Source organism: Notolabrus celidotus, chromosome 3, assembly GCF_009762535.1.
Source record: "Notolabrus celidotus isolate fNotCel1 chromosome 3, fNotCel1.pri, whole genome shotgun sequence".
In the NCBI taxonomy this organism is placed as follows: domain Eukaryota; kingdom Metazoa; phylum Chordata; class Actinopteri; order Labriformes; family Labridae; genus Notolabrus; species Notolabrus celidotus.
Window position 1 is genome coordinate 3,786,231 of NC_048274.1, and position 23,115 is coordinate 3,809,345.

Consider the following 23,115-nt stretch of genomic DNA (forward strand, 5'->3'; position numbering starts at 1 on the left):
TTTAAACATTTTCACAGACACACAATTACAATTAAATAAATTCTAAGTTAAAAAAATATATACACATGCACATATATACACATCTATAAAATAAAATTATTATTTATTTATTTAATTTATATATTTTCTACAAATAAGCTAAGAGCATTGGTGCACCCAGAGGTGGGCAAGAGGGGTGATCACCCTCCTGGTCTCCTCAAGTCTTAAAAAACACCACAGTAGTATCCTCTCGGATGCCTCTGTTGTAGATAAAACATTACAGAGTCCTCTCAGGTGGCCCTCCAGTGGATTTAGTGTGATAACATGCCCTCTCAGATGCTTTCCCAATAGATTAAACATGATAAACTGCCCTGATTGTATAGGTTTGGTTGTTATGCAAGGTTTATGACTTACAGGAAAAAGGTGAGTGGTAAAAAACTATCTCAATTATGTAATCTCCAGGTAACCTACTGCCCAGGCCTAACTTTTACCAGCCCACCATTATTTTTGACATTATTTTGTGTAACTACTTAATGGCTACAGAACTCAAGGAGAGATGGGAAGCTAGAGCTTACAAAAGGGCCTCCAAATGCTTCCAGACAGCAGATCTTAATTTATCACAACTTTCTGTGTGCTGGTTCCTCATGGCTCACAGCAGGGGCCCCTTCTATTTTTTCAACCCTGCCCCTCAAACAGCCCGAGGACACCACTGGCTGAGAGACAAACATGCCTGCCTGCCTGTGGGACATTTCAATTAGTTGCGTATCATTTTATATGCCTTGGTGAATGAAAGGCTGTCTGTGAAACTATCTACATTATTATTATTATCTTTGTCCTATAAGAGGACGAATTAAACACTTTAAGAAAACAATCAGCACTTTCAGCTTTTTGAATTGAGCTTTTCTCAGTTGCATGTTGTACGCCTGTTTTTAAAGCCAAGACGTCAAATGATGATGATGACTTAGCATGGCCCTCCATGTCACTTCTTTCTTTCTTGTGCACTGGGCTTTAAAGTAACTGGGACCCTTCTGCATCCATTTTCAAGGTTCAGATGAACAGCTGTGTGACACTGTAGAAAAGGTGTTGGAGTTGATAGATGGGTGACCTACCCACAGCCTTTTTTCCAATCTAACAATATCTTTTCAATAAAACTACACAAACTAACCTTCAAACGTCAACGGTATGAAGGAAAACAGACTCTACCTTGCAGTGCTTCAGTCTGATATCAACTCAGACTACCTTAAGCTTCAATATGAGATGCTAAATGACATTTTCTGCATCTGTATGTTACGTAAAAAGGCCACGAGAGGATGGATTCCACAACTTAAGGCGAGATCACGTCACAGAGTCGTAAAATAGGAAATCAGTACATCAGGCCTTGAACTAGTTGAGTGGATTAATCTCAGCAATCCACGAAGAGCAAGATCAGACTGAAAACAAACTGTTTAGAAGAGCTGACAAGACATTTAAGACATAACCAAATTACAGTGGACAGTTGTCTTTCAAGCCAGCTTCAAGAAATGCGCAAATCTTTTTTTGATGGTATACTGCATGTCCCTTTTCTATGGCAGTACAACAGACCGTGTTGTAACAGCAGTAGAAATTAATTAAAGAGGTAACTGTCAAATCATCAGAGACAGGCAGCCAGTTTCACTGTCTGCTCCTCTTCCTCCTCCTCTTCCTCCTCACAGATGACTACACTCTTTTACAGAGTCCAGGATTCATCATCTCAGGACGAAGAGGAAGGAGAAAAATCTTTAATTGTAAGCAGAGCTGCTCAATGAAGTATGTAAAGAGTCTTCAGTCAGCCTTTCTTAAGCATAAATTCATTTTACATTGTCCCTGTAATCTCCCAGAAGATGGATGAGGCCTCAGGTGAGATCTCACAGAGCTTAAAGAAGCACAACAATGAGGAGAATGGAGAGAGAAATTTAAAGAGATACCTTTCTCGAAGTCCGTTTGTCCCGGTGTTCGTCTCTTTGCTGGCTCTTAAATCTGTCAGAGAAACATTCATAAAAGTGCAGCGTAACAGTGTGCAATCAAGTTCAAAGACATTTAATCATGTTCATGTTAAATAAAACACAAGAGGGAATCTCAAACAACAGTTGATTTTTATTACAAGGCACAGAAACAATCGAGCATGAACATCAGATACAGTTTTAATATCCTCCCTGTGCTGAGAATACATAAAAATGTGGGCTTGAAGTTACACCATGTGATGACGTTACTGCACGCTGTAAATCATCTTCTTGTCTCTGAGGTCAAAGGTGACCAGCAGTGCGCGAGGATCCCTCTTGTGTTTACGCACTGTGATCTTCCCTTGAAGCTCCTCCCCTAAAACAAAACAGAAGACGAAACACATTTAAAAAGTAAACAATAAAGTTACATTGAAGACTTTCCTTAAGAGTCCCTCCTTCCTGTTCTGTGTTTGACAGCTGATGAATGATCCCAGAGAATCAGCTGCTGTGAGGTTAAGCCAAAGACCCCCCCAAAAAAACATGGACGCAGTCTCAGTGACGTGATGGGGTCATCCCTATGTTCCCACAGCCCATTGGTCCCACATTTGTAGAACATTTTCAAAATTAAATTGTGTGTTCCTACATTTCTATTCAATTGAAGCCCTATCCTCCAACAAGATTTTTGGAAGCACTTTATACTGAATGAATGAATGAATGAATGAATGAATGAATGAATGAATGAGTAATTTTATTTCGATCAGCAGAAGCAGAAATCGTCACAATCACAATCATTACAAGAAAAAATAAAATAGGCTGATTGAAAAGGGTTCCAGTTGAAGCAGAGCTTCTACTGTAGATGCCGAAATGTGGGAACACAGGCACGCTCCCCTTAGTTAGGTCACCAACTGGCCTTACATGATCCCTCATACAGATGTATGCAGGAGTGAAGTCAGGAAACTCTTAACTGATGACGTTAAAAGTTTCAATAATTGATTTTCAAATGAATGTCCACATGAATAAAAAACGTATTGACAATAATTGAAGATGAACAGATTAATGAACAGTTGACCATCTCTTTAGAGCCTATATCTTCACTTTGAAGAAATCGCAAGACTTATGTCAGACTTCGATCAGCTGGAGAGAAACTAAAGAGGCTCTAAAAGCTGTTAAAACAATGATATGGGGGCGCTGGTGGCCTAGCGGTCTAAGCGCCCCACATACAGAGGCTATAGTCCTCGTCGCAGGGGTCGCCAGTTCGACTCTTTGCCGTGACCATGTCCTGCATGTCTTCCCCCACTTTCTACTCCCCACATTTCCTGTCTCTCTTCAGCTGTCCTATCATAAAGGCACAAAAAGCCCATTAAAAAAAAAAAATAAGACAATGATAGGAAAAATGAAGAAAGAGAAAAATGAGAGGAGTTGAGATCTACAAAGAAATCCAGTGCCTATTGATGTAGACCGTAAGACAGAAAGAACGTTTGTCTAAGTTTGTGGTCATGTAGTTTTCAAAGCTCCGGACCTCTGAAGGGAAAACACTCCCTCTTTTCTTCAGTGAGTCCAGTTTGTGAGCTGTATGAATTTAATGAGACTGAACACATGTTCACTTCTTTCAGTGTATCTTCAACTTTTCTTCCTTTACATCAAACTTTCAAATAACATCAACAGTAGTCCAAACAACCGCACACACACTGGCTCTGTGTGGTTCTAATAAACTGAAACGAGGAGCTGCTCATAAAAGTGTTCCTGCAGTCCTTCTGCTGCAGCACAGAGCTGCTGGGCTCAGGCCTCTGCAGTTTGAGCACAGAGACGCTGGTGCTTATAGAAATGATGACGCGTGTAACAGCGCTGTGGTTTAATGTATGTTAATCGGAAGTGTGAGTGTGTGTGTGTGTGTGTGTGAACGAATGCAGACCTGCAGAAATCTCCAGATGGCAGCGTGAGGAAGTGCGTTTACAGTACGATGCACGAGCAACCAGGAGGCCGGGAGAGGAGGCTGATGATTATGACGCATAATCACTCTGATTAACTTCACGTTTGACTGCTGGAGGTAAATGAATGTTTATCCACACGGCAAACAAGCATCCCCTCACCCCTAATATACAACCCCCCCCACACACACACACACTCAACCGCCTGCACCTCCTCTCCGCGCTACGCCTTCTTCATCGCTGGAGGTTACAGGAGGACGAGGAGAGAAATTGCTGACTGTGGGGCTTTTTTTCCGGCAAAGCTTCCGCCATCACCGCTGTCACGTCGGACTGGTTACCATGCCAACAGTGCTGTCACTGAGTCTTGGTTGCTGGCGCCACGCTCTGGGTCTGTCACTCCACTGCAGAGAGGGCAGACGGAGGCAGCATTTACACTGGCTGCTTCTTGAGAAACAGACACTGAGCACATATTGCAAAAACTAAGAGTCACAGTGAGCGACCTGTTTGACTTTTAGAGAGACACAACAGGTTTATTTGTTTGTTTTGTGCCAGAAAACTCTGCGTACACCTGTACAGGACAAGATCAGCTACAGGAAAGGCCTTGATTTTGTCCACAGGGATCTCCATGATCAACACAAAGTGAAAGGTACCCCCAGTATCTTTAAGAAAAGGGGTTTGTTAGGGAGGTGCTGAATCCCTAAATCCATATTTAGTAAAGACCTGAGGAGGAAACTTCTCAAACAGTATAACAAACCTTTATCAATAGAAACATTTGTTAAAAGGCGGAGCTCTGTCTCCAGAACTGACCAGGTTTATCAAATCCACTATGAGTTCTTAACTGGATATGAAACAGTCAGATTTAATACTGATGCTGTACCTCAAACCAACCAGGAGATCGATATGTCTGAGGTTATTTCTAACGCCTCTTACAGGCTCCAAATCTGAATTTGTAGCATGCAAACAAAGAAAGCCACTGTAAAACTTCTCTTTGCCAAAGAATCACAATACTATGAATGTTTATAACGGACAGAAAGACTAGATATCTCATAGGAGAGAAAGTATATACGCATACACAGGAGAGTGTAAGCAAAGCTAAAAGAAACTCCCATCAGCATATCCAGGATAATAATCCTTCATATTACATTCATTTTTGCTGGAAGGTAGGTCTAGAGAGCTGCTGTCATTCTAAACTATCCAGCCGACTTCAGATACACCAGACCAATCACAGTCCTTTATTTGGACATAGGGCGGCTTCTATAGGATAACGATACCAAGGTGGCAGCTTCTGCTGCAGGGAGGCCTGCTGACTCTGCTACTAAATGAACTTGATGATGTAGACCGGATAAGACCTGCTGTGTTTTTAAAGAGTCTCGAGATAGCATTTGTTGTGATTTGGTGCTATATAAATAAAGACTGATTGATTGTCTGTTTACATCAGTTGCTGCTCTGCTCTACATGACATGTGTTGCTCTAATTCAGTGGTGTCAAACGTGCGGCCCGCGGAACGACTTTGCAAAGTGAAAAAATTACAGAGAAGACATTAACTGCAATTTTTCAATAAAAGTAACAATTATTTTAAATTTTTTCCTCTGGGGGTCGATTCATTAAGACTTTTTAGAGCACTATAAGATGATCCACTAACTACTAACACTAGCACTACACCCCTGCATACAACACTGTCCAGCAAGCAAACTTCATGCTGGAGCTGAGGGGTCCAAAATAATCAACTTTACCTTGTTCGTTATTATAATCTATCTGTTCTTTTGCAGCAAACATTACACTCTGTGGTGAATGGGTAACCTGTGTGTTTGGTGTGTTCGCAGCAGGTTTCAGGGCTCAAAGAGTAAAATATTCGGCCCACTATGAGACTCATCATGGCAAAAATACAACAGCTGTTTTTGTAGAAAGATAGTTCATTAAATGTGAACATTTTCAGAATGTACTTGTCGTTATTTATAGGTTATTATGTTTTGATTTTACTGGTCCGGCCCACTTCAGATCAACTTGGGCTGTATGTGGCCCCTGAACTGAAATGAGTTTGACGCCCCTGCTCTAATTGGTTGTAGGTCTGTACAATCCTTTCCAGAGGCACTTCTGCATGAGGCCAGTTCTGATGATCTCTGGAAAACAGATCCAGACCCATTCACAACAAGGTGAATAGATGTGGTGACGCCAAGCTAGCAAAGAATGTGCAAAAATCAACACAAAATAAAAGTTACTCCCAGGTGTCGCTAATCAGTTTTAAAACAATTTTATGTGAAGATGCTAATTATATACATTCTCTTCCTAGTTCTATGTAGCCTTGCCTCAGCATAAACTAAATGTTATGTAAGATTTGTGCTGTCCTAAAATAATTAAGAGTTCTTGTGATGGATTTAACGACTGCATGCATGGCTCCTTAAGATCTGCAGGTCAGAGTAAAGGCTGCTTTTTAGGGCTGCATTGAGTTTCTAACCAAGCAGAACAGACACATTTCTGGCTCTCCTGTAAAACTACAAAGACAAAGTTCCAGGGACTGAGCATCAGATCTTTACTGTAGCCAACAGATAAATATGTTACTTCTTGGCGCTCACTCCATCACTGACTTAATGAAGTGGGTCAGCGGTCGACAGGATGGACGCTGGCCAACCACACTGTAACAGAAAAGGTCACTAACACACACACGCCTGGTTTAAACAGTCTGTATCACAACAATGGTGATCTCTGTCTATTTTGACTTGGTGTGTGTGGACTTGACTTATAGGTGGGTGATTGAGGAGCTAATTGGAGTAGCCAGTAGTTTCAGCTCCCTTCCCTTTGGTCTACACTTGCTCCAGATTTCAAGTGATGCTCAAGCAGATATCCAAACTGAAGGAAATGCAAACAGCCATCAAAGTTAGAAAACCAGCTTCACTGCAGAAACTACGGGGCATCCATTTCTGTGTTGCTCAAACATACAATTCCTTACATAAGAGGTCAAGTGAAAGCAACGGGACCTGGTGCTCGTGGGAGCCCCAGTCAATCTCAAGTTGGCGAAAGGCTGCTTAAGGTCAAAAGAATAATTGTTTGACCTTTGTTCAACTTTTGTTACAACTGACAGAAAAGAAGAAGCGTGGGACTCAACACTGTTTCCTGCAAACTGTCCAGATAATCCCTTATGTCTCAGGTTGAAGTATTAAAACGAACAAACTGAAACACCAACTGAATGTCTGTGCAGTCTCCGTGCGACTACAGCAGCTCTGCTGTAATCAGTCACACCAAACTCCCCATGGAGGAGGGCCTCGGTGCCTTCAGCAAACTGGCCACTCAGATGCTGGGAGAAAGAGTTAACCATGTGTGGAAATGAGCCGAGGAATGGAGCTGCGACGTCGTACATCAACATGCCAGTGTCATTAAGCACAAGCAGGCCTGCAGAAACAGCCTCTCTCAGCCCCAACGCAGCTTCTCTCCATGAAATTACACTGGAAACACACGGCTGGTGTTAGTGATTCATTTAAACTGTTGTCATTTCCATTTTTACCATTTAGCTCACGCTTCTACAGCGTTTGAAACACCATCAAGAAAGTGAAGACTAAGCTCAATCATTTTCACAGATAAACACCATGATTTCCTTTGATAGGGCAGGTTGGCTTTGACAGATCTGTTCTTGTAGATTTTATATGAAGCAAATTTGTGGAAATGGGTTTGCACCACTCAGCTCGTGCCAACATCCCTCTTACTCCCAGACTTACCACAAACTGACATCACAGATCTAATTAAAAATAAAGGCTTACAGTTGAAAAAGTCACCAATGGCTAACTAGCAAGTGCACTCAGTTCCTGCATGACAGGGTTTAACTCTCTACACAAGCAGGCGGCAACAGTCTGAATTTGTAGATGTGAGAAACACAAACACAAGTCATTCAGATCTCTATAAACATGGAGTGTCTTCTTCAAACCAAATCTATGTTAAATGCACATTATGGTCAGAGGAATGGGGAGGACAAAAAATATTGTGTCTCCACTGCCTGATTCTGATGCACAGATTCTGGCTTCACTGATGGCACCAGCGCAAGACACCAGTGCCGGTTGTGGGGATATTTGGACCTTACTCATGTACAACAGTGCAGATGGGGAGGAGACCAAGCTGCAGCCTCTGATGATGAAGAATGAAGCAATTGTGGGAGTCCTAAAAAACTGCAGTTCAAGAATGAAGAATGAAGAATGAAGAAATCTTTGTTGCCAAGTGAGCTTGCACACACAAGGTATTTGACGTGGTGAATGGAACACTGGTAATTAACAACAAGACATTAAGGACAATAAATGTAGAAACCTAAAAACTAACCTTAAAAATTCTAAGTAAAAATAAAAACACTATCTGTACAAAGAAAGGTATAGAAGTACTTTTAAGACATGAATAAGCTCACTTAGCTTAAGCCAGAGTGCAAATTTTAGTGGATGAATATATATTAAAAGTGTTCCTCAAGTGTCCACTTGAGCCTGTCTCCAAAAGCTCAGAGAGCCCCATTGACACCAATGTTGAAATGTTGACAGCAGCAAAATCAACAAGTTTTGCAGCCTGGTATCAAAAAAAGGAACAGTTCTGTTGTTAAAAGGTATTTTTTTTAGTTCTTTGACACTGTGCAGGGAGTGTATTTTAATATAATACACCCACTATGATTACATTAAGGCTCAGAGTTATGTAAAGATTTACATAATAAGGGGCCCTACTGATTGGTCTAACAGGCGAGTGCGTTGTGGCTAACAGCCCGCCTCAGCTCCATTTCTTTGCCTCTTGACCAAAAGTGATTGTGAAGTCAGCATTTTCAATACAACGCCCATCATCATTGGGCAATAAGCATCTTCAGAAACCAATGGGTGACTCCAATGAGACTACGGCTTTGTTTTGTACAATCTATGATGAAGAGGTGTTGTCCATCGTTATAATTTCATTATCATGCAGACGGACTTCCTGGTGTTGGCTGATGATAAACCACTAGCTTGTTGTATCAGGAATGTCAGGCCAAAAGTACACAAACCACTCCAGTGTTTCAAAGTGTGAGGACAACAAATGCAAGAGGATATACTGAGAGGTTGTATCACCAATCTGCAATAAGAAAGAGCCAAGCATATAAAATAATTTGGGTATATTCATGTAATCACAGCAGCATTTGGTTGAGGCACACAGATGCACATCTGACTTCCACCTCAGCCCCCTCCTCCACACTGCAGGGCTGCTCATGGTCACGTCTCAGTTGATTCTCTATGACATCCTCCTCCTTGCTTTAATTTACTGTACCTCTTGTTCTCCTTCTCAGACCTTTTCTGTTCACTGCAGAGACGCAGAGCAGATGGGTTGTATATCCCGAGTCTGAACACACAGCAGCACCAGCCCATGTTCTGAGTTACAGCTCTGAAGAACATGAAGCTTGGCTCACCGGCTTGCTTTCTGACAGCTCAAGGACCCTCAGAGTTCAAACCAGAGGGGGGGCGGAGAACAGGAGGATTTGTTAAAATTGAGCTTGGACAGGTGAGGGCTGAGGGGGTGGAGCAGCATCACTCTGGACTGAGGACAGAGGGTGTGAGTCATGGAAGTGGGTGGGAACACGCAGTATCAGGCTATCCAATGAAACATCTGAAAAGGACCTCTGCCCGAGTTTCAGATCCTCTGAGAGGCCTTAAGAGAAGGTAACCAGGCCACCGCTGCACCTCTGAGGATCATGGGACTTTCTTGCAACAGAAAAAGTGTGACCTCCTTTTTTTCGCTGGTGGACATTAGGCAGGTAAAAGTGTGAAAATGGACCCTCCTTCTCAATACCGGAGCTACACAAACACATCAGAGCATGACAAATGATTCGCTGTTTAATTTATTACGCTGCCAGCCGGGAGGATTTGCAGGGATGTTTTGTTCCAGCCTGCTGCGTGCCTTCTCTCTCTTCCGCCGGCACCTCCCACAGAAGCGCAGTCTCAGAGTTAATTACTGGTGCACTCGTACAAACACATCAAATAGGATTCAGTCTCTGCTGTGATAAATCACCACAGACAGAGTCAGTATTAAAAACAAACCACTGGATGTTTACGCCTGGCCCTCAGTGCAGCTGATCAGAGATGAAGGTGCTTCTCAGTCAACACCCAGGACGAGAGGCCAGTGTGTGTGTGTGTGTGTGTGTGTTTGTGTACGTGTGTCCGTGTGTTTTTAAGAGTTTTGTAATCTTCAAGGTGACTTTAGGAAGTTTTCTCTTACAGCCAGAAGTGAGTTTGGTAGAAAAACTATGCAAGTACTCTCGTGAATTTAAGGGTGTAGAAGGAGCTTTATATATGTGTGTGTGTGTGCGTGTGTGTGTCAGTGTGTGTGTGTGTGTGTGTGTGTGAGTGATTGTGTGTTGTAAAATACACCAAAGGAGCCTAGCGGGAAGCTGCTGAATGCTGTTAAAAACTCCATTTCTGGTTTACGGCCCCTGGAGGAGGCTCTGGGACTGTCAGGGTGCCGAGGTGGAGCGAGCACATCAATAACCTGCCTCTCACTCAAATACACACACACATACACACACACACAAACTTTCATTTTATTCTCCTTTCCAACTTTTGCTCCTCAGTCTGTTTGGTTCAGAGTAAAAAGCAAACATCCAGACTGATGGATCTTTATAGCATCAACGTGTGTTACAGATCGACGCTGCAAGATCGAAACCTGATCGTTCTGACAGGAACATGTGTGTGCGTCTGTGTGTTTGTGTGTCTTGGCTAATACTGTAATATGTCACTCTGCCCTGCAGTAGCCCCCAAGAGGCCAGATGCTCTGCTTACTGTGGAATCAGCTCAAGGATAAAAAAAGAAGAGGGGAAAGACGAATGGTTTTCAGCTGTGTGTGAGAGAGTTGAATTTTATAGGAAGGTATTAGATACACCAAGAGACCTGCACCTGTTATTTAGAAGGACAAGACATTAAGAGGCAGTCATGTTCTTTGCACTGCATAAAGAGCATGCTCAATTCTATCATTAGACTCTCTGGTGCAGTAACTAGTCGTGTTTCTAGTTGCTTTTCAAATGCAATAGCAGCATACAAAAAATTCTGAAATTTAAAAAGGACCCATAACTTCTCATCAAGCCGACAACTGTATAAGATAAATCATCTGACTCTGCAGCAAGGTTGCACCTACGTCAGAACAGTTGCATCCAGGGAGGAAGAATATCTCGTACACGCACGATGGCTGATTATCATCCAGGTGTGTGCTTCCTGTCTTGGAAATACTCGCACTCTCTCATCATGGGCAACATGAGACCTCTGGCTAATAAGATGGACGAGCTAACAGGACTAGCCAGGAGTCAGACGGGGTTTCAGGAATGCAGCATGGTGTGCTTCACGGAAACATTGCTGCATCAGGATATTCTAGATCACAACGTCTCCATTGACGGCTTCCAGACTGTCCGGGCAGACCGGGGTAGCACCGAGAGCGCTGTGGGCCTCCGACCATATTATCTGCATCCCCCCTCTGCCAACCCAACTACGGCGTCCAACGTTCTCAACGTTGCCATAGCCAGACTCCAGACAGACCACCAGTGTGCCCTCTTCTTGATCTCCAGGGACTTCATGTATTTATTTTCTACAGAGCTTATTATTGTATTTGTATAAATTATTTTGGATAGAGCAACTGTAATGACAGAGACTTGGTGAGTCTGTGATGAGGAGAAGTGATGCTTTAAAAGCAAGCTGCAGCAGATCAAACAAAAAGACATTTTGTGTTGATTTTTCTTATGATCCATCACCTATTTGATATTTTCTTTATGAACTACTCACACAGAGGTTCAGGTAAAAACAAACAGAGAACACAGGCGGACATTATGCACCTGATACTCAGAACAAATCCGTCTTTGTTTCTGCTCGTTCATACTCCTGAGCTGTGTTAGCATACTGTCGTCCTCAGCTCTCAGATTCAGCCGTGTTTATCTGACCCAGCGGAGCACGGAGCCTGCGATAGCGTTCGAGCAGCGTCAGAGGGTTTGACGCTCTTATCGCCTCGACTGCTGCCGGCTGGAGCTGAGCGTGGCTAAGGGCTGCCTGACATGCAGCGCCTTCGTCCCTCTGCAGGTCATTTATTACAGTAAACTCCATCTAATATCTGGTCAGTGAGTGGACAGCCGGTCCCCAGAGGCTCATCAATCCTCACATCAGCTGACACGTTGGCGATTCCCATTATGATAAGGCACAGGGGAAGGCCAGAGCATGGAGCAGTTTAAACACTGCATCATTTCACAAAAGATGGGTAAGGAGGGAGCATGGTGTGAAGAAAAGTGAAAATAAGTCATGAGGTGAATGAAAACTAATTATAATTTTACTGTGATCAAAGATTCAGAACTCCAGATCTTATTAAAACAGAGCTTTGACCTATATTTACTCAGATGATTCAAAACTAGAGTCTATTTTATTCATTTAATTAGTTTATTTGGGGGATTTCATGTCTTTACTCAGAGGATAGGTCAGTGGATAGAGCTGGAAACCAGGAGGGAGAGTGGGGAGCTACTTGTTGGAATCAAACCTGGGCCTGATGCAAACTCATTTTTCAAACTTAATTTTATTTCTGTAACTACAAACTTTTAATTTCTTTTAACTAACTGAGTTTTAAGGAATTTTTTAAAACTAATTTTACTTGGATTTTAAAATATTTTATATTTTAATGCGTATGTTTGTTTAATGTCATATTCTAAATTAGTTATTTTCGGACAAGGTATGGCGTCATGGAATTAACCTGATATTGGATCTACAATTAGATGTTGGGCATACAGGCACCCTGGGGGGGTGTCAAGAGGTCTGAGCCAGCTTCAGGCTGCAACTCGTCCCAGAAAAGACTCAATGTGTGAGTCTTAATCCTTGGGATGAAGTTCTGAGATGAATGGAATGATTAAAAGTTCATCTTTTGAGCTCAGTTGTGATTCTGTGTCCAGCGGGACAGTAAGACTCTGCAAGTTACTGACTTCAGAGCAGCGAAGGGGGCTGATTATTTAGAATAATCCCTCCTAATTTAAATAAATAATAAGACCCAACACTATTTACTATGTATGTTAAGTTACATAAGTACAGAGAGAGAGAGAGTAGATAAAACATAACTGTCTGCATATCAAATTTTAATGTTTGAAGTGTTTGCTGTATGTTTTTTTGTTGATTGTTACTGTTCTGCTTTTTGTTTTGAACTCTGTAAAGAACTTTGAATTGCTCTTGAATGAATGGTGCTTTATAAATAAACTTGCCTTGCTTTGGGCCGCCCACTTGAGGACTACAGCCTCTGTGCATGGGGTGTGCGACTGAACCACTTGGTCACCCCTAAAGTCTGTCTTATGTTGTTTAAATGTCTATTTATACAGACAGGTTTGCTGAAAGTGTGAATTTTAGTTCTGAAACATTCTCTGTGTTTTGCTCGGTACTCTCACTACAGTTTAATTTACTCACCAGGTAGAAAACAAACATACTGAACTTCACAACAGTTGTACCTGGGCGATCCTAACTTCAGATTAACTGAGGACAAAGCAAAGCACCATATCCTGACGTGTTTGAACACGCAGAAACGTATTTCCCTCCGCCACGCCTCACAGAGAGCTGCCCCGCAGAGTAAACTTTAATCTGCTGAAACAGCGTTTCCACAAACATCTCACTGGTCAGTAACAAAGCGCTCGTCTTGTAGCGTGTCATGATTCAGAGGCCCGCGACGGGCTATCAGATGAAGTTTTACATGCTGTCTCTGATGGCTGAATGTGATTTGTTTTGATCCCTCTCTGTCTCACGGGGTGACAGATAACGGGTGTCAACCAGCCTGACTACATCTCCACCACAGACAGATTGCCTGCCGCAGCTCGCTGTGACGCACGGCCAGGTCCACGAGAGGAAAATAAACGGATGTAAAACTGAAGAGGATTCGGAACTTTACTGGTCTAGTGAGCTCCTCTGTGCATAAAACACATGTACATGACATGTAAATACCACTGTTGTCCCCAGTGGCAGATCATGTCTTCCAGCTACAGTTGACTCACACTGTCCTGCTCTACTCTGGGAATCTGTGTTCAGGTCAGGAGTGACCCAGCACTTGGTACTTTGGTCATTATTGTGGTGATGTTAATTGTTGATGATGATAATGGAAGGTCTTAAATTGGTTGGTTGCTCATTGTAGATGTTCCTTATTTTGAAAAAAAAAATTAAAAAAATCCTTAATTACTTTTGTGCATTGCCTTTACACTGCTTGGCAGTACCTGCACCCACATTTACTTGAAGCACTTTGTTACTCTTACTGATCTTGTTTCCTCTTGTCTAGATCTTTGCTTGTGTTGTTCTTGTTCTCGTATGTACGTCGCTTTGGATAAAAGCGTCTGCTAAATGACATTGTAACATTGTAACATGTAAATACAAACCTACAGTGTGGCCTACTGTGCTGTGTGTGTGTTCACTGACCTGCTTGGACAGAGAAAGGCTTCTCCAGGAGGAAGACTGTCTGTTTCCAGTGAGTCTTTGTGACCTCAGGACCCGTGGAGAACATCACCTGATAAGAAGTGAAAGACAAATCTTAGCTGGTGCTCTTATTTCTCTCTGAAGAGTGAGGAAAATTAGTGTTGTAAGGTCTACTTACTCCAATGTTTAACTCTGTACTACTTAAAAACCAATACTGGGTATGTTTCAGTGTAATATACATAAAAACAAAAGCATTAGCCTTACTGTATACCTATGGGAAACTATGCTAAACACATTCATATCATTTATTGTTGTACAGGAAAGTAACCAAAGAGGATAACATAAGAAAGTAGACAGAAACAAACCTAGAATTACCTTAATGATGGTCTTGAAATATTCTTAATATCTAAATCAAGACTCACTGAAAAACCGTTCAATAAAAACGTATCATATTTCACTAAAAGCACAGTGCACTGTATCTATTAAGCAACTGCATAATCTTACGTTACATTGTTTTAGCCTTATCCTAGTAAAGGTGGAGATTTACTGGCCCATCCACTGCATGCAGTGCGAGTCTCAGGTAAAATAGGAAGTGCAATCAAAAGGCATGTCTGTGCTGCTCACAGAGCTTGGCATCGGCGTTTCCAGCCGGCCGGCTCTGCTGGGTAAGTGCTTATATCAGCAGTCGGCTAGGACGCCCGTCGATCGCCAGTGAACGCCTCGGGGAGGAGGAACACGCTAAAGCGTGAACATAATTGAGTTTCCGTTAAATGGCTTGGCTGTTGCCGGTGCTGCTTACCTTGTTGCTGCAGCCTTTGTCAAAGAAAATGTCAAAGTAGCCGACAATTGCCTGCAATGAAATATGAGGGTCGTGTTAGAATGTGACAGCACAATAAACCCCTGGATTTGTTTGACTACACTGCAGAGCTGAGAGAGAGAGAGAGAGAGGCAGGAGGCAGAACATGGATCAGCGTTTTAATGAGCTTAATGAAAACAGTGAGATGCTGTGTTCAGGAGCAAGGCAGTAAAAAACAGACTGGGACAAAATACACTAATCAAACATTTACAGTCACCTTTACAGAGCTCCTTTAAAGGAGAAAACATCTTAATTCTCTCGCCATGCTTACCATGTCATTGTTTAAATGTGTGTGTGTGTGTGTTGTCTGAAGTGTTTTATCCACCCTGTTACACCCTGACTCAGTGGATCATCTAAAAACTGCATTTCCTCCAGCCCTCCTTCCTTCTCCAAACCAAACTGAGTTTCATGTTCAGGCTGAGTCAACAGCAGCTCCCACACGCTCCCCCTCACCTCATCTGGGGCACTTGTCACAGGAAAAAGAAATAAATTATGGGGCAGCCCCCCGAACAACATCGAGGCAATTCTGCTGACAATAAAAAGAGAAATCAGCTCGGTACATTAAATTAGCAATGGTGGCTATTTTGTTGACAGCACTTTGGAAACACTCAGCATAGAGGAGGAAAATAAACTGTTTTTTTTTTTATCTTAATAACATGAATGTTTGATCTACTGAAAAATGCAAGAGAGGGGAAAGAAAATTAAGTGACAAAACTCTGCTCCAAGGGAATCCATCGTTATTCTGATTTGACTTTGTGAGAATAAATAAGATAATGAACAAGCAGGTCAAATATCTGTTTAAGCTTTTTTAAGTCTTAGTCAGGATAAAAATGATGCTCTGTCTTTTCCTGCAGTCTGGAAGTTGAATTCTCAAAACCAGCACAGAAGAGTCGGTCCTTCTGTAAAGATATGCTCTCTGCTTCCATGGATTTACAGACCTCTAAACACTACTGACTGAAAACCAATTCACAAATCTTAAACAAACTGAGGGAAAGTCCAGGGCCAGAGTGCCTGTAGGTGACCGTCGTTAGATATGTGAGGTAAAAAAGCACCCCCCGGGCTTGTTTTCCTCCCATCTCTCCCCCCACTGGAGGAAGAGAGGCACTCTATCAATCTCAGGCGTGCACTTGTAGTGGCAATGATGCAGAACTAATAGCTTTTAATCCTGACGCAGCTGACAACTTGGAGGCCAGCTCTCTGAGACAAAGAAGAGCCGAATCAATGCGAGAGAGGGGAAGGGGAAAACGGGAGGCAGAAGAGGGGAAAGGAGGAGAAAGGGAGAGGAAGATACAGGGGAAAGGAGGAAAGAGGCTGATGAGGGGAGAGCTGATTAAAATGATGTGATATCTGGAGAGGGTGCTTCTTTTTTTTCCATCTTTTTATCGTTTTTTTTTTCCACTAAAGAACCTAAATTTGGAGCCATCTGTTCAAAAGAGCCCAAAGTGTACTTAACTGTACACTTGTACTCATATACTGCCAGAGAGAGTTTGTATTCATCAAGCATCTGTATACAGTACACACAAAGATACACAGATGCAGACTTGATAAAGTGGATGCTGTCAGCATCTGTGTTCAACACTCTCCCTGCACCGAGCCTTCAATCAACCTTTATCGACTGAGACAGGCAGGGGCGGCACTGCTAGCTCACAGCTAAACCTCCAGAAAAGAACCCAAAGTGGATAAAAGAGCATGTCAACCCAATGCAATTATGGCTTTTAATGAACGCTACAAAGACGCTCGGTGCTGAGGTAATTAGGAAATTAGCCGTAATTACTCGTCAGGCAGAGCGGATTCACCTCTCTCAGTCAGAGAGGCAGAGATCATCCTGAGCGCGCCGCGCCGATGACAACGCCTCGTAAGCGAGATTGATTGTCACTTCTGCGTTGAGCAACTTTCACACCGCAAGGAGACGGGCAACTTCAAATTTAGGCCAGAGAGTGAAACTTGAAGATAGAGAAGCTCAGTGACTCTGACTCATTGCAATCATATCTGACAGACGAAGAGGGGATGTAATTACCTGGTGCTTTAAGTGTGCAAAAGCTGCATGATGGGTAATAAGGATCTCAGTGACTCACACCTGATATGGACTCAAGCTGATCAGAGACTTTAAAGGTGACATATCATGCAAAATCAACTTTTTACTGGTTCTCTACCTGAAATTTGTTTCCCTGGCATGTCTACAAACTCCACAAAAATGAAAAAAATCCATTCTGCCCCTGTTCTGATTTCTCCACCTTTCTGTAATCGGTGTGAAACGAGCCGTTTCAGACTTCCGTGTTTTTGTTACTTCACAACAATATCCGGTCTGTCACGGAGTCAGAGCTCGGAGCTTGTTCAGCCCATAGACTGTATAAAATAATACTGAATCCCTCCTCCGTTTTTCATTACCTGCACACATGTGTGCTAACAAGGAGCTTAGGAGGGAGGCATGCTAGTTGTAGGCTGTCTTAATAAACACAAAGGTCGGTTTTACTCTCCACGTCTGCAGATTTGAAGATCTAGTGGATGATTTTTATTTTTCATGGAAAAGTGCTAGCGCTAGTTAGCATAGCCACATGTCGTAGCTGTAGCTGTGTACCAAGACACACGTCGACATACCGACAAATAAAACAACAAGAAACACAGAATCTGTGACCAATGGTTCAGAAAGGTCCTGCTGCAGGCGCCTCTCCGTCAGGATCAGATTCTGGGTCAGATTCAGAGGGTTGAAGTAACGCGAGTCTGTGAGCAGCCGTATATATTCAGCTAACATGTAAACATTAGATCAACGTGCTGGAGAGCCGAGGCCACACCCACTTCCTGAGGGGGCGTGCTCAGAGAGAAAACAGACTGTTCTGAGGAGGGCTGAAGAAGAGGGTTTTTCAGGCAGACCAAAATCTGATTTCAAAGTGTTTTTTTGAGCATGAACTTTGAAGACATGTTTTGGGGACCTATTAGACCAATATATATTGATGACCACCTTTAAATGCTTCTGGTTCTGAGCATGGGGATGGGAGTTAATCTGACTTCTTAAGGCCTTTAAAATAACTTACTGATGGCTGAAACAGCACCTCATTACAAGTTACAAGATTCAAACATAAACTCTAGCAGGGAACTAAAAACTGATTAAACAGCAAAAATACTTCATTGAGATCAAAGCTATCATCACGAGATAAGAAGTGAAACATCTTTATAAAGTATGCACAGCTGCTGTATTTCTCATTTTCTGCTCCACCTCACAAACATGGACAGTGACAATTATTATGTCAACAGATTGTACGTATCCTTAAAACTGCATTAGCAGATTTTCAACCACTAGGGGGCAGAACATTTTGAGAACAAGTTGAAACTTACCAAGCGGCAACCTTTGGCCGCTTGAATTGAAGCCAATGCGGAAGTGTTAAAAACTGCAGTTCATCGAGTGTCCACTTGAGGCTGGCTCCAGAAGTACCAGAAACCACATACACATGAATATAGTCTGGATAGCTAATTTCTCAATCGGCACACACCAAATTTTTTTTCTAATGCGGCACTTTCTAAGGTATTAAGATTACGAGTTTTCCATTATGAGAGGCCCAGCTGAATTGATTGACAGGCGGGAACACTGTAGCTGTTGGCTAGGAGGCTCAAAGCCCGCCTCTCTACGTCACACTAGCTGGACAGCAGCAATATGGCTACTGCCGACGATTTGCCTCAAACAGCGCTTCAGAAACAGATGGGTGACGTCACGGATACTACGTCTATATTTTATACAGTCTATGGTATTAATGTACCACACCTTTGAATACGTAAAATGTATGTTCTTTATGCATCCAAGAATTGAGAACATTTTTGTAGACTAAATGACATCCAACACTGTTTTTCCTTATAATAAAATTAGTAATAATCAGGGCCTTTTGTTGCTCCATTTCCCACTAAGTTCACCGCTAACTGTTCCTGCTGTGTAGTGAGACAAATCGAGCTTTCTGCTTGATAAATTACAAATCAAGTGTTGAAACTAAACTAAACTATACACCAATCAGCCACAACATTACGACCACTGACAGGTGAAGTGAGTACTATTGATTATCTCTACAATGGCAGTGGGTGAGATATGTTGGGAAGTAAGTGAACACCGTCCTTGAAGTTGATTCCTTGAAAGCAGGAAAACAGGCAAGTGTGAGAGATGGTGGTGAGGGCTAGATTGCAATGGCTACGACGGGGTCAGAGCATCTCCAAAACTGCAGCTCTAGTGGGGTGTTCACAGTCTGCAGGAGTCAGTACCTACTGAAAGTGGTGCAAGGAAACCCAAACATGCAGACTTGGGATGGCCGTACTAACTGGATTTTGTCTTTCCTGTTAAAATATTTTATTTTCATCTCTGTTAGGAGGTGTCAAATTAAAACAAATATGTTTTTAATATAAACGGCCTAGCATAGATTTAAATCAAGAATATTGTTCTCTGCAGACTCGGGTATAAAACACGAACACTTAAATTTTTATGACTCCAACAACCCTCTGCATTTATGGTCTATCTTACAACTTTTGTAATCTGCACATGTTAGCTCTCTGAAGAAGAGAGGAGGGAGGGATGGAGAGTTTAAAGCACAACAGAAACAGAGATAGAGAAAGCATAGGGGAAAGGAAGGGTTAATGTAAAACATGGAGGCACATATGCACACCCACGCACCAAAAACAGGACAAATCAGAATGAGCGCTTTTCATTTTCATCAGCGTTTAGCCTTGGGCCCCGGCTCTGTCTGTGATAAGTGATGACAGTGGGCTCCATGTCGGCCCATGGAGGAGGCTCCGCAACACTGCAGCTCCCCGGCCCCCATTCTCACAGAAGAGAGGGGGGAAAATTAATAATTATCATCATGGATAACACCAACAGGGAGCAATTCATCATCGCTCCCCTTTCGGCCCGGCTGTGTGTCAGCAAGCCGCGTGGCCCGGCCAGATACTATTATACGACGGTGGGGGGCGTAGAGAGGGAGGGGGGAGAGGGTTAAAGGGAGGGAAAGGGAGGGGCACTGAGGGGGGAGGGAAGGAGGGGGCGGGAGAGGAGAGGGCTAATGCGCTTTTGATGGGGTTTATCCAGGCGTGGAGGCTTCAAGCACGACCACCTCACAGGCGAGTTGGTGTGAATCCCCCCCCCCCCCCCTCTACTACTCCCCCATCTCTGCTCTCAGCCTCTCCACCCGACTGCTGCCACTCCACAGAGGAGCAGGACTCATCCTCTGCTATGGTGCACCTCTAATCAGTGACTCATGATACCTCTGAGATAATAAACACAAACCACTGTACAGCAACAGTCCAAGAATGTAAAACTGATGATTAATGGTTTGTTGTTTTTTTGTCTATTTGTCTTCATTTCTTTTAACTCGCCGATGTTCATTTGGAAAATTCTGACTTTGGAATGAGGACAAAGGAAAATAAGTTTACTACAACTCTTCCTGAACACTATATTTCAAAGTCATGTCATTCACATTTGAGTGTCACTTAAAGTCTTGGGTCAACCTCTCTGGTCAACTTGTTTCCAACTACATCTTCTATTGGTTACTTCACTCTGGTTAGTTTTAGTTAGTTTGTGTTTGAGGCTTTTATTTTGAATCAACTCGCCTGAAATATTCCTAAAAACAATGAACTGTATAAATATGGAGGCATCTACACCTCCTCCTGTCAGCAGAGCTGTCAATCATTGCATAATACCAATTTTCACAGCATCAAATTAGCTAATTAAAGCTAATAAAAATTAAACTTGGACACAAATCAGCATATATGAACCAACTATAATGACAGAAGTCATGTTGACATGAAGTATTTTGATTTATTAGTTTAATCCCATGTTCCATCTGCTCACATGGAGGAGGCAGGCTTTATGACCTATACTGCAGCCAGTCTGTAGTGGGACCGCAAAGAGTTTTGGCTTCACTATTGGAGCTCTATCATGTTGTCCATGTTTTTATACAGTCCACGCACTAGCAGAGGCAAGAGGATGATTGTTTTCTGCAAGTTTCACACTGTGCAGTCCTCATCCCCAGACAAGTCTTTGACAGAAAGCCACTTAGTTTCCATCACTGCGTCATACTTCAGAAACATCACCTCCTCAATTTTGAACATTTTAAAAAAGTTGCCTGCTCCATTTCTAAAATCTTACATGGACTTGCTCCACTGCTTAGAGGACTATTGTGGGATACCATATAGGCAAACTACATTTAAAGGGAGGTGAGGTCTGGAACAAGATACCGGTTGCAATAAGGGAATGCCCCACTTACCCCACATTCACAACCCATTTTAAACGGTGGCTCAAGACACATCAGGTCTGTAATCACTATTTTGTATCCAATGCTGTCTCTCTCTCGCTGTGTGTGTGTGTGTGTGTGTGTGTGTGTGTGTGTGTGTGTGTGTGTGTGTGTGTGTGTGTGTGTGTGTGTGTGTGTGTGTGTGCATGTGTTATTTCATGGGTTTAATGTATGCATTTTTACTTGTGTGATACTCTGATATGTTGGTCCATGTTTGTTTGGTCCATTCTCCGGACATATCTCTTGATTATGCTGAACAGCACTTTAATGCGCTAACTTGCACTTTTGTATAACTTATACGTGCTCTTGCGATGTATTGTTGTTTTCATTGTCATGCTATCATGATGTGCTGTTTCCACATGTTATTTATCTTGATTGTTTGTTAAGAACCCTGTTTTGACCTGCCGGGGACTACGGATGAAAATTAGCCTTATGGCTAACTCTGGCATATCTACATTGATGCAACGCTGAAGTGTTCATTAATACGCACTGTCCCTTTAAATAAATAAATAAATAAATAGATACATGGACCTGCAGCAATGCACTTTGCATCAACTGCTAATATTGACTACTTTCTGAGCAGGATACTTTTGAAAGGACAGAAAGACAAGCATGTGCATGAGGTATTGAATGTTAACCAGAGATGTTAGTGCCTCATGTATTTTAGCCAAAGTCTGAGTTTTTCAAATCCTCAAAATACAGCGAGGGAGCTTTAAAATGTTGATCCTTCCATGCTGACATAAATCAGTGTGTTCAGCATTTGTTAATAACCAGCAGTTGATAGAAAAAGCATGGGAACATGATTGTTCTTGACAGTCAGCTGTTACCCCAAACCTTGTTATCCATTAACAATTTCCCTTCTTAATGTGCTGAAAGTCGTCCTTGAAGTTGACAAGTGCCTGCCCTGTCAGTCCAGAAGGCCACCCCCCCTTACCCCAACCCCACATAATTTAAATTTGATGGAAAGCAAGCTAGAGATGGATCGCAGAGACTTTTTTCCTTGTAGCGCTACAGTAGCTACATCAGCAGCAGTGTAAAATTAATTACAGACAGAAACTTGCTCTCTGTTGCCACACCATCAGCATACATCATGAGGAAGGGATGAGGCATTTCTGCTATCTGCTCTACAGTTCAGGAAAATGGATCAAGGAGATGTGGATGCCATACCAAAAAAGGCAAGGGTAAAAACATCCTGAGGGAATTACAGCTCCAAGTTTAAGAGAAAGTTTCAGCACATACATTAAACCTGCATGTGCTGTAGCTTTGCAAAGAATATATGTGGTATATGAGGTGCAGGGGATGCGTGATGTAAAAGTAAGGCAGCGAAGGCGTGATAAAAAGGGAAAGAGTGAGAGGATTTGTCTTGTGTGTGAACAGCGCAGACGCAGGGGTTGTGCTGTTCATTTAATGCAAGGTTAGGCAGGCTGAGCTGATGAATGGACTGTCGACGGGAGAACAAAAGCAGGCGCTCCATCACAGGACGGGAGGCGCTGCAGCTCTCCCTCACCAATTCTCGAGCACTGGTCCAGGAGCGGTTTACCCTTCACACATCCTAACCTTAACTACTACTGAGCAGCCGCAGCCGATACTGACTGCAGATCAGTATCTTTGAGGTAACAACACCTTTCTCCTGCAGGTCAATAATCCATCTGTAAATCATGGGACATGCAGGCTGGAAGGAGGAGAGCACAACGAGTACAAGTGGTGCCTTTTACACAGAATGTCTGCAGAGAAAAGCTAGAG

At 42.6% G+C, this 23,115-nt stretch overlaps 1 protein-coding gene across 3 annotated transcripts in view; it reads right to left on the bottom strand.

Moving 5' to 3' along the window:
- Positions 1 to 2,068: 2,068 nt before the first annotated feature.
- Positions 2,069 to 23,115, bottom strand: part of prmt3 (protein arginine methyltransferase 3) — an 83,115-nt gene continuing 62,068 nt past the window's right edge. For all 3 annotated transcript variants that reach the window (XM_034680639.1, XM_034680641.1, XM_034680640.1), the window contains 3 exons: positions 15,053 to 15,103; positions 14,257 to 14,344; positions 2,069 to 2,313 (listed from right to left, as the gene is read on the bottom strand). In XM_034680639.1, the coding sequence (XP_034536530.1) occupies positions 2,204 to 2,313; positions 14,257 to 14,344; positions 15,053 to 15,103 (249 nt within the window). In that variant the 3' untranslated portion in view covers positions 2,069 to 2,203. The remainder of the gene's footprint in view (positions 2,314 to 14,256; positions 14,345 to 15,052; positions 15,104 to 23,115) is intronic.